General features: G+C 38.1%; 1 protein-coding gene across 3 annotated transcripts in view; it reads left to right on the top strand.

Annotated features, from left to right (window-relative positions):
* Window positions 1–99: 99 nt before the first annotated feature.
* Window positions 100–15117, top strand: part of LOC135216158 (uncharacterized) — a 111994-nt gene continuing 96976 nt past the window's right edge. The window contains exons 1-3 of one of the 3 annotated variants that reach the window (XM_064251271.1): window positions 100–289; window positions 4129–4265; window positions 6410–7636. In XM_064251271.1, the coding sequence (XP_064107341.1) occupies window positions 232–289; window positions 4129–4265; window positions 6410–7636 (1422 nt within the window). In that variant the 5' untranslated portion in view covers window positions 100–231. The remainder of the gene's footprint in view (window positions 290–4128; window positions 4266–6409; window positions 7637–15117) is intronic. The other 2 variants (XM_064251269.1, XM_064251270.1) reach the window with 2 other exon arrangements.

Here is a 15117-nt window from a genome sequence, read left to right on the forward strand (position 1 = left end):
GAAGAAAGACGGTCTGAGGGAAGTTAGAGAGGCGAGTCTCGGCCCCTTTAACATCATGGCGTCCCGCTTACCGGCCCGCGCGAGGCTAGTACACTGTTGTTGCCGCCGATCTCTCCTCAGTTGTTTCTTGTACGTGAATGAGAGAGAGCGTTCGTTTGACCGGCTCTAAATATGTGAATTATTACGATAAAGTGTCGCGGCCATTTTGGATTTACTCTCCCGTTCTTTTTGATGCAGCTGGTGCAAGAGATTCCTCCCAAAATGACCGAGAAGCCCACTGCTAATACAGGTGAGTCCCGCACGCCTGTAATAGCCCACGAAATATGGCAGGGGCGAGAAAACAACAATTGTGTTTACATTCTGCTCCCGCCATATTTGTGTTGCCCATAAAAACCACGTGCTTACCAATCGCCTTCCTTCTTACCTGCTTCATCTGTCTATCCGTATGGGCTCGATGGCGACGTCGACGCCGAAATTCGGCTTTCGAAATTTTTAAATTATTCGACTTCATAAGCCTGTCGATCTCGACGGCTGGGGGGAGGAGGGGGAGCGGTAGCATGGCTGCCAACCTCCAGGCGGGCGGGCGGTGGCAGGGGGGTGTGTTTTAACGATGTGGGTGGGGCACTACTCTACCGGCATTTTGGAATAAAAGCATTTCGACAGCACAGGCGTTCGGTCGAATGCAATAGTATTTTCTATAACAAAGCTTCGAGAGTCATTTCGACCGGTTATCATTCGGTCGATGAGTCGATCCGGTCAATGGAGCGGTTCGGGAGAGTTGGCAAGCGTGGCGGCAGCGATCAGCTGGGCTGTCAATGGGACTTCATCGTTGCATCCGAGTTTTCACTTGGATGCGAGTTTCTCCTCACCATAAGATAGTTTCTTTTTTACTTTTATTAACAGTTTCTTAGGACAAAATTTAACTTGAATTAACTTTGTTTTATTTTATTGCCCCCCGGTTTTTTTTTATCCATTCGGGTTCGGCGAGGGTAACCTACCTTAACGTATATACCGGTATTCTTGAATATTCATCAACGCGGGACTGTAACCTGTACGCCAACATTTTTATATTCACGTAGGGTTAGAGTTAAAAGTATTTAGTATACCTATGAACCAGAATTCGGCTACTTGTAAGGTATTTAGCTTATGAACCAGATATCTGTTACTCTTAAGGTCTTACACACTCGGGCTAGGCCCCTGTATAGGTACTAGGTACTACATATTTGGTAGAAATGTCGTAGTAGTACTGCCTAAATCCATTATTATCGTCAGCCTTTGCATTTGAGAGAAATTTATATAATAGCATTTAATCAGGGATGTTTCCTTTATTGAATAAAGAACATGAGTTATTGTTTGTTTATACTTAGGCCTCCATTAGGCTTAGTTAGATACTTGGCTTTGTTTTAAAAAGGAATATGCTTACTATTTCTTTTTGCACTGAAAACATTATTTTCATGTGTCTGCTGCTTGATTGTTAACTATTGAGAGGAGAAAACTAGTATTTATACTTAATATCAGCCATAACCAAGGAATTCATCCATTATGGGTCGACCGTACCAGTGGGAAATTAAGGTTCGTGTAAGAAAAAAAAAAAAAACATAGATCTAGGGTACTTATCCGTGGCGGCCTAGACTATGGTAGTTGCGGTTTTTCTATGCTGTTTTACCTACTGAACAAGAATTTTAAGTAATTTATTCAGACTATTGTAATTAACCCCCCAGGGGTCGGTACTAAACACGGCGAAATACATTGGACGCCCCAATCCCTAGTGGATGTCGTATCCACGGTTACGTTCCTTGCAGTCTGTGCGGACTGCTTCTGTAGAAATACCAAAAAATAAAATAGGAACTAGGCCCAGTGTTCCATAACTGAAATAAAGTATCAGAATATTTAAGCTTAAAAACTTAGTATGGTGCACGTGTGGAAACCCCTTGGAAGAAGCGGGAAAGGGTGTTTGAGGTAATTTTATGGATGCTTCCTAATTTAATCCTTTGGACAGTATCCTTCTTGATGTTGCCAGAAAATTATTTCAGTACTTCATACATGGACAATGTTGAACCTAACCTAACGTGCCCTTATGTGCCAAGTCCTGTCTGGCCCTGTACCCCTCACCCCTTTAAACTGTCTTGAATTTATTAGTGACAAATTTTTTTGGCGTTTTATACCCAGTGGAAAAAATATTAAGGTAGAATCACTGGTACTGTAGTTGTTTGGAGGAAAAGTACAATAATTGAGAAAAATGCAAAGCAATGTGGATGGAACATATTATCTGTAACAGTTGAATCAAGCCCTTTAGCTATGTCTCAATTTAATTCCAGTACATTTTTGTACACGTTTGAGTTCTCTGCTGTAGGGACTTTGGCCATATAGATTGATTTGAGGGTGTTTAACACTCGCAAGGTAGTGAAACCAATAAAAGTCTAGGGTCGGCATGAATAAACGGAAGTTCGCTTAGCAATAAAAATCCAAGAAGTCATGGGCACAAATACAGTATACACTTAATTATAGAATTGTAAATGTGACTTTCTTGACCTCCTTAGGAGGGAGGGAACTCTGTGGTGTGTATTTAACCCCACTGCCAGCTTTTGGAAGATCCAGTCAGCAAGTGGATGCCATCACTGATTTATGCAGTGCTTGGCTTAAGTTACCTTGGGCCATGTACCACTCCAGACCTACCATACAATGGAAATGGACACCAGAATCTGTTCAGGATAAGATGAAGGCATGAGGCTGGCTAGCAACCTCACTCCTGGCAGTTAGAAACTTCTAGGGCCCTTTCCAAAAGGAAAAATGGAAAATATGTTGAGAATAAAATGTAAAATATATATGTGTGTGTGTGACTAAACTTAAGGCAGCATGAATAATGAGATGTTTGTAGTTTGTCTTATTCGAATTTACCCCAAGATTGATATTGATAACTGATAGAAAGGTTTTTGACAAGCTTTATACAGAATACTTATTGTGTTTACTCATTATAAGTTTTTTCCAAACAGTTATAGTTCCCAAGTAATCTGCAGGTGTTATTTAGTTTGCTGATATATATGTCTTTAATCCCTAACCTTGATTCCCGTAAGTGGGTAGTGCCGTCAGAGCACCTCATGTGGTGCACTGTAGGCATTACTTAAGGTTCTTTGCAGTATCCCTTTGGCCCCTAGCTGTAAGCCCTTTCATTCCTTTTACTGTACCCCTGTTCATATTCTCTCTCCCATTTTACTTTCCACCTTCTAACAATTGCTTCATAGTGCAACTTGAGGTTTTCCTCCCATTACACCTTTCAGTCCTTTTTAATGTAATTTCTGGTTCAGCGCTGAAAGACCTATAGGTCCCAGCACTTGGCCTTCTGCCTAAATGCTATATTCTATTCTTTTTAATCCCTTGATGATTATCTAAGAAGTAATCCATGAAGCAGTTTTGGTGGCCACATATATGTGCTAGTAAATAATGAACAAGTTATTTTGTAAGAATAGAAAGGTTGAAATATCCTTGAACATTTTGTTGCTCATAAATATTTTTGTAGTGTGCACTGCATTGAACATGGGTAATAAACAGCAGATTTAATGGTCATGATATTTTAACACATTTTACTTGAAAATGGTTTACGTAGTTTTAATTGGATATCATCTGTGATATATATATATATATACTATTATATATATATATTTGGGTGTGTATTTTCTTTGTAAAACATATGGTTATATTTGTTATTGGAGAGTGGTCAGTAGGGGACAAATATATTGCATCAAATAGTACTGTACTCTGAAAATACTTGTTTGTAACTTGTTTTACAAATTTACATTAATATATATCAAGTTATAGAAACTTTGTTGTCATTTTCCAAATTTTAGATGCCAGTCCGTAGATTAGTTGATAATCAAAATTTGTTAGGCAGTATAATAAAATAATACTCAAGGCCAGCCAGATGTGCCAGGGGTTAGCGTAGTTTGCTGTATATGTATTACAATACTGTATACACATGTAATGTACTACTTAAATGTTGGTTATTTAGCTTATTAAGTATTACCTTGTAATAAAGAAATTTTTTTGACTTGACTGAAAGTCAATAAGTAGTACCATTGATTTCCTTTTGTGTATGTGTGTTTGTGTGTAATTTTGGCTTTTGTGTTTCAGCTGCTCCAAAGATCAAGCAGGAGCGGGTGGACGATGGCGAGATCAACCAGCTGGCATTGGAAATGGCGGAGAAAAACCGCCAAAAGATGATTTCTCAGGCAGCGCAAATCGCTCAGCAGAATCAAGCTTCCCAACAGGTATTGAAATGTGTTGTGTTGTATGGCTAGGTAAAATTTAATTCAATTCACCTAAAAGTCTAGTAGTACCATAGATGTAGGATAAGAGTTAAAAATACTGTAGCAGATGCTGAACAATGATCGTTGTGCATATATTACTTCTGCAGTTATTTACTGTTTATATGGGAAGCCTTTCCGCTAATTAATACCAGGAATTCCTTTATGTTTGTGGGGCTGTGGCATGACATGATATGGATTGTTTGGTTCGTGATGTAACTGGTTGTGGCGCTAGCATATGTCGCTATCGTAAGGAAGCTAACTCTAAATGGAGCTATCTCCACAATTCTGGTGTTGAATATACTCCCGTATACCGAATGTCTTCTACATTTCCAGCACAAGCAAGATAGCATTGCCATTTAATTGATGCATAAGGAGGCAGTATTTCGGAACTACTGCCACTGTAATTTAATTATATTTGTTTTAGTCTAATTACACAATCTCACGGAACAGATAAAAAAGCTTGAACTTGTACAGCAAGCTCCCAAGGGACCAGAATGTCTGAACGTACGTAGAACAAGGAAAGGAAGAATGCAGTTGAAATACGTAATGTGCATTTGAACTAATTTGCATTAAAGTAGTAAATACTAGATCTTAATATACTTAACATGTAAAGCAAACTGCATATGTATGTGACATTCGTTACTCAGTATTGAGCCGATATCAAGAAATAGCAGCAATGTCCTGGATAAAGTGGAAAAAGAAAGCTAGAATACTCCTGATAAATGAAGCATCACAGTTGTAGAATAGCAAAAACTTGAAGTACTATACAGGCATACAACTTGCAACACTGGAAGTTTGTAAGGTGCCCAAGATAATGGAAGAAACCTTTAAAAGTGGGAAGAAATGTTATGTTATGAGTGCAGAATTTGCAAAGTATGGTACCTAGTGCCATCAGTGCACCTCACATGGTGTAATGTAGGCATTACGTAAAGGTCTTTGCAGCATCCCTTTGGCACATAGCTGCAACCTCTTTTGCTTTTTAATTTTTTTTTTATTTACTTTTTTTTTTTTTTTTTTTTTTTTTTTTTTTTTTTTTTTTTTTTTTTTTTTTTTTTTTTTTTTTTTTTTTTTTTTTTTTTTACCTCCATTCATATTCTCTTTATTCCATCTGACTTTCCATCCCCTCTATCAGTTGTTTTATAGTGCATCTGTGTGAGGTTTTTCTCCTGTTACATATTTAAAACTGTGCTGTCAGTTTCCCTTTCAATGCTGAACGACCTCATTAGTCCTTGCATATGGCCTCTGGTCTAAATTTTATATTACTCTATTCTACATTCGTTTCACGGATGAGGGTACCACAGTACCACTATGATGCCTGATATGAGGTGCCACAATGCCCTATTGTCTGATAGTACTAAAGGCCTCGTTGACTTTTCTTCTAAAACTGTAAACCAAGCACCTCAGTAACATAGTTGGTACGGTCTTTGCTTGCCACCTAGGTGGCTGCGAATTCGATTCTCAGGCATATCATTGAGGGGTCAGAGATCAGAGATGGGTATTTCTGGTGATATAAGTTTACTCTCAACGTGGTTTGGAAGTCACATAAAGCCGTTGGTCCCATTGCTGAGCAACCAGTGGTTCCATGCGATGTAAAACTCATACAAACAAATAAAACTGTAAACTAATCTTCTGCGGTTATTAAAGATTTTGTGGGCCTACCTAATAGGCCAAGTGCCATTTCTTCAGGTTTTCTAACTGCAACCATTGCCTAGATATACACAATATTTTTTTGTGAATATCTCATATTTTTGTTTCCCTTTACCCTATTTTTTTTTTTTTTTTTTTTTTTTTTTGTTTTTTTTTTTTATAGTTTGGCTTTTTTAAGTATACTGTATAGCTTCCCTTTAACTTTTATACAAGGATATTTCTGCATATAATATATTTACCTTATATGAAAACATAAAGGTTTTTATTAAATAGAATGGAAATTTATAGTATATTACCAAGGATTTTGAGTTTGCAATTGAAATTACATTGTAAGTTATAGTACATATGTTCTGTAAGTACAAGTTTGAGTCACTCGTCCATCCCAGCAAATTCGACTTTTTAACTGATTTTTTTCACTAGTGAAACCTTATTAACCATGAAATATCTCTGCTTTGCAGGCATTACAGCGAGCTGGTGGTCAGCAGATGATCACGTATTACTTCAACCGTGAGAAAAGTAAAAATTCCTCGTCGGAGGATTCTGTGATCCCTAAGAAAGTTGAGGAGAAAAAGAAGGGAACCATTGATGAGGAAAGTTTAAGAGGGAGATTTGGGTGGTCTACCATCCACAATGCTCATATCCCTTACCTGTTTAGGCGTGAGGATAAATATTGTGCTGTGCGTATGGTTGAAAATAAGTTATTAAATAAGTACCTAAGCTACCTCCCTCATGAAATTACCACCTGCATCCATGTAAGAAGTTATTTTATAACAGAGGGAGAGGCTAAGTTATTGAATGAAATTAATATGAAACACTGTGAGTTTCAGTTTGGACGGGATGTCTTTACGACCAAAGATCTAGTGGTGAGACTTCAGGATGCACGGTGCTTTTACAGGTTCCTAGATACATGCTTTAAAAAATTGGTGCAAAAATCTCCTGAGCAAAGTGAATTTTGTGGGTTTGTTAGAATAAATGGTGAGAGTGTTGTGCCGTATACAGTGAAAAATAATAAAAAGTATGTTCCTTTATTTTATTTTGAGGGTGAAACGGATACGCTGAAGTTAAAAGCAGAAAAAATAGATAATTGGGAGCTTGCATACCTTAAGTTTTGTTGTAAAGTTCAGGGAATCAGAAATGAGTTGTTTGCTAGTGAAACTTGTGCAGTGGTTAGTTTAGAGGATGTGCAGCAGTATTTTCCTAAGGATACCAAGTTTGAGGATTGGTGGCCTCAGAAAACGGCTGAACCCATGAGAGTGGTCAGTCACGGCACAAAGCCTGGTGGGGTGTGGACTCAGAGACCTCCAGGGGGTTCGAATAGCAGTGGCGGAATGCAGCAAACTCAGCTCTCCTCTTCAGCCACCACCTTAACCCCTATTGCGAGTAAACCTCCTGTGCCAGTAACTACCACCTCCAGCCATATACCCAGTGCAGCCTCTGTGTCTGCTTCAGTAGCCAATTCTAATAGTATAGCATCCCTGACAAATTCTTTACACAGTATAAATAATCTTAATAGCATCTACTCACAGTGGGCTAATTTAGTTAATGGACAAGCTGCAGCCGTTGCGGCAGCGTCAGTTTACTCTGGGACGCCTAACATGCAGGCATTGTTAACTGGGCTTACTAATGAGCAAATGAGAAGACTACAACCACAGGTATCCCTACCAGCATCAATTTCTTCTATATCAGTAAGTATTCCTTTCTACATTGTTGTTTAAGAATTTCCAAATACTCTACTCTACTCTAGTCCTAATACAGATATTGCATAGCCTTCTGTTAGATAAGTTATTGCTTACACTGGCTTTGTTGCACCTTATTTTTAATGTTTCAGTGCTTGTATCTAGAACTTTTTTTTTTTATAGTTGCAGGATATAGGTGTCTGAACTTTTCATTAGAATTTTATCATGCCTTCATGTACAGTGGTTAGTAGACATTAGTCACCTACCCTTTTTTTTTTTTTTTTTTTTTTTTTTTTTTTTTTTTTCAACTTTCCTGAATGTGGTCCTTTTGATACAGGATGCTAAGACAGGAAAGTTGTGCTTACAATTTTATGTAATGACATATATAGTAATTTTTTTTATGTGGATGAAAAGAAAAATATCTCCAGTTAATCATGTATTGCAAGAAATGACGCCAGTTTAAAGATTATGGCAGACATTTTCTGCTGTATAAGCTTTCCTCTTTAGTCATTTGATGAAAACATTAGTAGGATACTATAAGGGTTGGGTAGCTCTTAGTTTGCAGTGAGTTATTGTAGACTTGCTCCAAACATAAATTGTTGAGTTGCATTGAACATAGCTTATTGGTTGTCAGGTTCAAGTGCCAACCTTTAATTTGAGTAGAATGTTTTGGTACAGTAATGCAATAATACAGGATAACATGAGAGAATCATTCACAGTTTACTTGTTTTAGTTTTAATTCCAAACTTTTCCATTAGCATGTTTTGATTACAAAGATTCCATTGGACAGTTGGTTTGGCATCATAATTGCCTAAAGAATAATTAATGGCTTCTTGTAATTTGAAAGGTACAACCCATAATGTTAACGTCAAATGGAGGAGTGAAAGTTTTAATAAGATTTGGAAATTAATCTCTTGCTGCAGGGGATAAGTATTGACTTGTTTTCATCTTGTCTTTTTATTCATTTTGAGTGAATAATATACAGTACAGGATTCACTAAATTTATACAGTATGTAATGCAAAGGAAACCTCAGGTTGAATTGATGAATATTTTATTAATTTTTGACAAGCAAGTGTTTGGAATACTCAGGTGATATATTTTTAAATCTCACATTGTTTAATTTAGAAATTTCTTTAATTTTTTTCTTTTACGAGGTAGTAGTAATGGAAGTAAAAGGGTATGTGTTTTGAAATACTGTAGGTTATTTGAAAGTTACTATAGGTTATTTGAAAGTTGAAGAGATAAGAAAAGCTGGTACTGTATTGTGTGAGTGAGATGCAATCAGATTAAAAAAACTGGTGATGTTTTAATAGAGCTTTGAACGATACTGTTACAATGCTAATGTTAACGATTTATAGACTACATGCTATTTTGCAATCTTGGCCTGGCTGAAAGAATGTGCAAATGGCAGCCAAGAGCTGGAAATTGTACAGAAGTGCCAGGTAACAGAATTATGTCGAAGGGCTTCCAGAAGTCGTAGTGTTGTAAGTTTTGTCATGATGTTCTGTAATCTTGACTGCAGTGGAAGAATGTAGATTGGCAGACCGCAGTGGAAGGACAGATTGGCAGGACTAAGTTTCCATGCCGTAACGTAACCTGGCCTTACCTTTTTAATGCATCTTAGGCAACCATCCCTGTTCAGGTCAGGAAAGAGGGCAAACTCATTAAGCAACACTGAACATCAAGTAGTAAACCGGGGCTGTTTTCATTGGGACACATGGTCCAGCCAGGACCTAATAAAACCACTGTAACCCAATCTTTCCTAGGAACTTCTGCCTTTACCTAACTAGACCTTGCTATCCTAATCTGACGAAGTGCTGTGCCCTGCTGACCTGGCCAGGGGTTGGGTGGGAGAGAGAGACAGATGTTACCTGGACCCCCCACCCCCCATTTTATTATTCTATTTATCTAACTTTATGATGATTGGACTGTTTACCTTATTCAAAATTGCTTACAAGAATTTTTATGAATTTCCAGTTAAAAACTAATTGATAAGAAAACCTTTTGAGGAGGATCCAGGTACAATTGTTCTTAGAAAGGTTTGATTCAGATAATGTGGATGGGTATGTTCATCATGTCCTTAGGCTAACAATTATGATTTTTCATAAGAAGAAGCAATATTAATTTCCCACCTTTAGCCGTTTATGTACAGTTGTGAAATTCTGGTGTTTATTGTGAAGTGTTGACTTTTTTTAAAAAAAGGTTTGGTGAGTTTTTGTGTAGGTGTCACCAATAAGTTCTCCTGGGTTTGTCAATGTCAACTGGTTGTGAAAGATTGTCAACTTGACAACCAGCTATAAAAAATCTCTCAACTTGACGACTTAACCAAAAATATTGATTTTTACGGGGCCAGCTATTATCTTAAGTAACTTAAGGTCATTAGCTAACAGCATTTCGATATTACAGTGCTTGGCCAGCGACGGCGTTAACCAGATTTTTGGCGCTGAAAAGTGATTTTCGCCGTTGGTAAAGTTTATCGGCATCAGTAAGCAGTTTATTGGTGTTAGTAAGCACTTTATTTGCCCCAATAACCAGTTAACAGCGACAATAAATGGTTTATCGACACTTACAGCATTGTAAGCGCTATTCATTACCATAATTATTGTTATGTCCCATTCATTGAAGATTTTCGGTTATTGTCGCTCAGCTAGCAATGGAGCCCCTCCTGCTGTTAACCGAGGTCTGCCTTATAGGCAATACAGTGGCCCCCATGTATTCGCCGTGGATGGGTACTCGACACGCACATGAATAGTTGGAGCCCCTATAAAAACGCTTAAAATGGCCTATTTTGTTAGTTCAAACTCAAGAAAAACAAACTTAAAATTTTGATACCTGGTTTTTTTTAATAGTTTAATCATAAAAAGTGCATTTTATGATGAAATTGATAAATAGAACAGGAACCTGTAGATATTTTTCATAGAAAAATACCGCAAATAGGCGAATTTCCCGCAAATAATGGGTAGGTATGGTCCAGAGAGAAATCCGCAAATCTGGAGAACGCGAATTCAAGGTGCCACTGTACTTAATACAAGGTGCCCCCTGTACTTATCTATACCTGTATAACACTTAAAACAGATGGTATGGTAGAGTATTATTTTGCTTAGTAATAGTGGTAACAGTAATGATGTGTAATGGAAAGAACATTGTCTATGGAAGGTCACTTAGCTAATGTTCAGCATGGCTGTTTTGCGATGAGATTGCTAATGCATGTTACTCCCTTTTCTGGTGGCCATCCACCACAGTTGACTAACCACTATGAGAATTTTCTGTCTGTGACGTGAAACATTATGGAGGTTCCAGTGTTGTGCAGCTACAAAGTGAATAGATAACAGATGGTGTCAAGTTGGTTTTGGTTTGGTAGTTAAAGCTTTGACATGCAAACTAGGAAGCTAGTGTTGGTATACATGATAAGCCATCTGCACACAAAATGCCGTTTAGACCCAAATTTTTGCAGTCGTGTGTTTTTCATACGATATAGTGCCCATTCATTTTGTTATATGTATACTATAATGTACATATGTTGGTGGTTTTTCAAGCAATCTGGGACTCTTGTTTCATGCACCCCTGCTGTGATTAGGATGTTTTTTGCCACCTGTTAGTTATTAACGAAATCTAAACCCTCACAAGACTGAAATTAGTAAAGGTCCAGGTTTGCACTGGTTTTTTAAATTTTATTTTTTATACCATATCTTACTTGAGCACCTCAGTGGCGTGATTGGTATGGTGTTGGCGTGCCACCCCAGAGGCTGAGAGTTCGATACTCGGTTATTCCATAGAGGAGTTAGAGAAGTGTATTTCTGGTGATAGAAGTTCACTGTCGACGTGGTTCGGAAGTCACGTAAAGCCGTTGGTCCCATTGCTGAATAACCACTGGTTGTGTGCAAAGTAAAAACACCATACAACAAACCATCTGTCACTTGTTCTGTATGGGTGAATGTTGACTTTTGTACCATCATCATTATTGTTTCACAGTGGAAATTGTGCATGTGTAAGAAAAAAAAAAAAAAAAAAAAAAGTTGAAGTATGAACAACAGAGACAAATTACAAATCAAATAAACATTTGCATGGAAAAGGGAAGTTCACTAAAAGTGTCTTAAAGTCAGTGTTATGTTGTGAACCAGTGCACTTGTGAAGTCATAGAGCTTTTGGTGTTTAGCATAAGTGTTTGTTTTGGCTGTTGTTATTCTTAGTTTAAGTAAGTGTGCATCAGTGCCTTTGTTACAGACTTCCTTTTGCTGTGATCCATATTTCTATAGTTGCATATGCCCAGGTCAGATGTGTTACCAGGAATTGATTTGAGAGGAGTGCCAACATTGATCATATAAGCAGTGGCATCTCTCTGATCTCTTTAGTAGTGTCATTTTTCTGATCTCTTGAGTAGTGGCATCTCTTTGCGGGAGAGAGTACATTCTAGAGGCATTCGTCCAAGATTATTGCTGGTGACTCCTAGGATCATCATTACAGGAACCTGTTTGTGGATCAATTCACATTTTCAAAAGATGGCTCTGCCTTACTTTTTGGCCACTATTAAATTACAGCTCCTGTTTCCTTTAGTAGTTGAGGCATTGCCACTCCTGCCTACCCACTATGGCAAGGGTGTTTTCAGTCACTTTCTTTGAGCCACCTTCTGCTCTTTACCACTGCTCAAGTTCAGCTCTCTGTGTACATATTTGTAAACTGATGTCTTCAATTAAATCCCATTTGTGGTGTTTGATCTGCTCTTCACTCGAGTTAATGTGGTGTAGAAAATTGTTGTCTGTTCCTGATGGTCACACGTGTATCAGGTGTCTAAAATCATCAAAGATCATATACAAGGATGATTCACTTTGTTCCACTGTGGCTGCTACAGAAATTATTCATAGTCTGCACAGCCATAACTTTGGGCGACATCTGAGGAGTTGTCTCTTTGATGGGCTCCTGAAACATCTACACCTCCTTATCTTTGGTGGAAGTGTACCCCTAGAGGGCAATTTCTTAAAGATTATCCTTATCCTGGCTTTTCCCTCCACGAGCAGTCAACTTAATGCCTGGTTTTGGGGTCTGTGATACTCACCAATAATTTGTTGTCGTCAGTGTCTTGCTATTGCCTGACTTGTAGGTGAAACAATCTCTTTGTATTTTGGATTTGGCCATGGTGCTGTCATGGCTCCATCTGTCACAGACAAAATGAAATAAGCAGAGTGTGATTAATGGATGTGTATGAAAATTTTGGTTTGTGAACATCGGTGCCGACAGTGATTTGGTCAGTATGCCATTAGAATTTATGCATAAACCCTTGAAATTATTATGCTTGTTAGACAGTCAGAAAGGCAGGCTTAAATGGTTTTGTCTTGAAGATATTTGTGTGAGACATGGCTTGTTTGTTATTTGATATTACATATTTTGATTATGGAACCAAGACTGTGTGGGTTAATAAAAGTTTATGATCATGCACAAAAAACTAAAGCTATCATTGCATTTGCTTATTTCTGAAAAATAAAATATATATTTGTGGAAAAGAAATGAGAAAATTTCATAAGTTGCCAGGTTTGCACCAAACAAAGTAAAGAGCCAGGAATTAGCAGTTTCATTATGCAACACAAACTTATTTGGTTTCAACATTTACATTGTGAAGTTGTATCATTAGTTAGTAGGCGACACATGTGAATTGTTATTTTATAATAGGCTATAAATGTTAAATAATAACTAGGTATTTGCAAAATTTAGTTTCACAGGTAATATAATGTATGTTGTAAAATACATTACGTATAGAGTTGCATTTTAAAACACTATGCAAATGCCATTTGCTTGACATACTGTTCAATTGTTTCTAGTATTAGAAGGTTTTAATTAGGTTTGGTAGCTTATGTTTTTTCGCAATTATATGTGGTAAAATATTTGCGGTAATGTGTTTTAGGGTGTAGACAGTCAAAGATTCACAATTTGGGGCTGTGTTACAAGGTTTTTCTCTTATCCATCATTATTAGTCTTGTTTTTTCTGGTGCATTTTAATAAGAAAGTAAGCATGTGTTTCTTTGGTTATTTTATTTTTAACCCAATTTTGAAATTTATTACTGCAGAAGAGTAGAAAAACTACTGGACTTGATCTGAATACCCTTTTCTTGAAATAAAAAAAAAATAGTAACTTGAGGACAGAAGGACACTTTAATATACCTGTTATATATAGATACCTTATAGAAAGGATTAAGGTAAAAAAAATCCAATGTAAGAAGCCAGACTATTTAAGAAACTGGTTTAAATTCAGTAGTATACAGTGTAAAGTTTCAAGTGCTGAAATATGATCAGTTTATGAAGTGGACAATTAAGGTACTAATAATTGTTAGTTGATACCAGTTGTTTGCAGTTTCGCCGGCCTTTAACCCGGTCTTTGAAGGGCAAACATTCCAACCCTTCAGTAGATTTGGGAGGGGCAGCAGAGCTAGGGGTTCATTTCGTCAAAGAGGCGGAAGAACCCCTAGCAGAGGCAAGCACTTCAGGGGAGGACGTGGGTCACGACCTGCCCCAAGTCAGTGAGAACCCTCGGGTAGGAGGGAGACTGTACCTCTATCGCCACAGGTGGGGGTTCAGCAACTGGGCACAAAATATTGTGTTCAAGGGACTGGGATGGAGCTGGATCGAAGGTCTCCCTCCATCCAGGACCTTCCTTCAGAGACCAACATCGGAACTGACGGAGTACGCCGAAGAACTACTTCAGAAAGGGGTAGTATCAAGAGTCAAGCATTTAAAGTTTCAAGGTTGCTTGTTCAGTGTGCCAAAGAAAGGCTCAACCAAACGAAGAATAATCTTAGACTTGTCCCGTCTAAACTTATTCATTTGTTGTGACAAGTTCAAAATGCTGACTATCTTGCAGGTGCGGACCTTACTTCCCCGTGGGGCCGTCACCACCTCTATCGATCTTACAGACACATACTATCATATCCCAGTAGCAAGACTTCCGCCCGTACCTAGGCTTCAGACTAGGAAACCAGGCATTCTCCTTCAAAGTGATGCCCTTCGGGCTCAGCGTGGCCCCCAGGGTATTCACGAAGATGGTGGAGTCAGTAGTTCAACAACTAAGATCTCAGGTGATAATGGTAGTAGGTGAGCGAGTCAGAGGCTTCTGACATGTCCAATTTAGCAGTTCTCTGGTATTATAGCAATATTTTACTAGAAATAGTGCTAAAGCAGACATATTTCACTGGGCGACACGGCTTCCTCGCCCAGAAATAGATTTTTCCTACGTCAAAATCCCTTATTTGGGCAACATCCGTCGAAGAATGCCACAAAGCTACGGTCAAAGTAATACAGTTTCTGGAACATCTGGGGTTCCAAATAAACAAGACCAAGTCCAGACTAATACCGGACTCCCGCTTTCAGTGGCTCGGCATTCAATGGGACTTAAACTCCCATACTCTGTCAATTCTGCCGCCCAAAAGGAAGGAAATAGCATAAGCAACAAAACAGTTCCTCAAATGCAAGCAGGCATCAAGGAGAAACCAGGAAAGGATCC

The sequence above is a fragment of the Macrobrachium nipponense genome, chromosome 6 (genome assembly GCF_015104395.2).
Source record: "Macrobrachium nipponense isolate FS-2020 chromosome 6, ASM1510439v2, whole genome shotgun sequence".
Taxonomy (NCBI): domain Eukaryota; kingdom Metazoa; phylum Arthropoda; class Malacostraca; order Decapoda; family Palaemonidae; genus Macrobrachium; species Macrobrachium nipponense.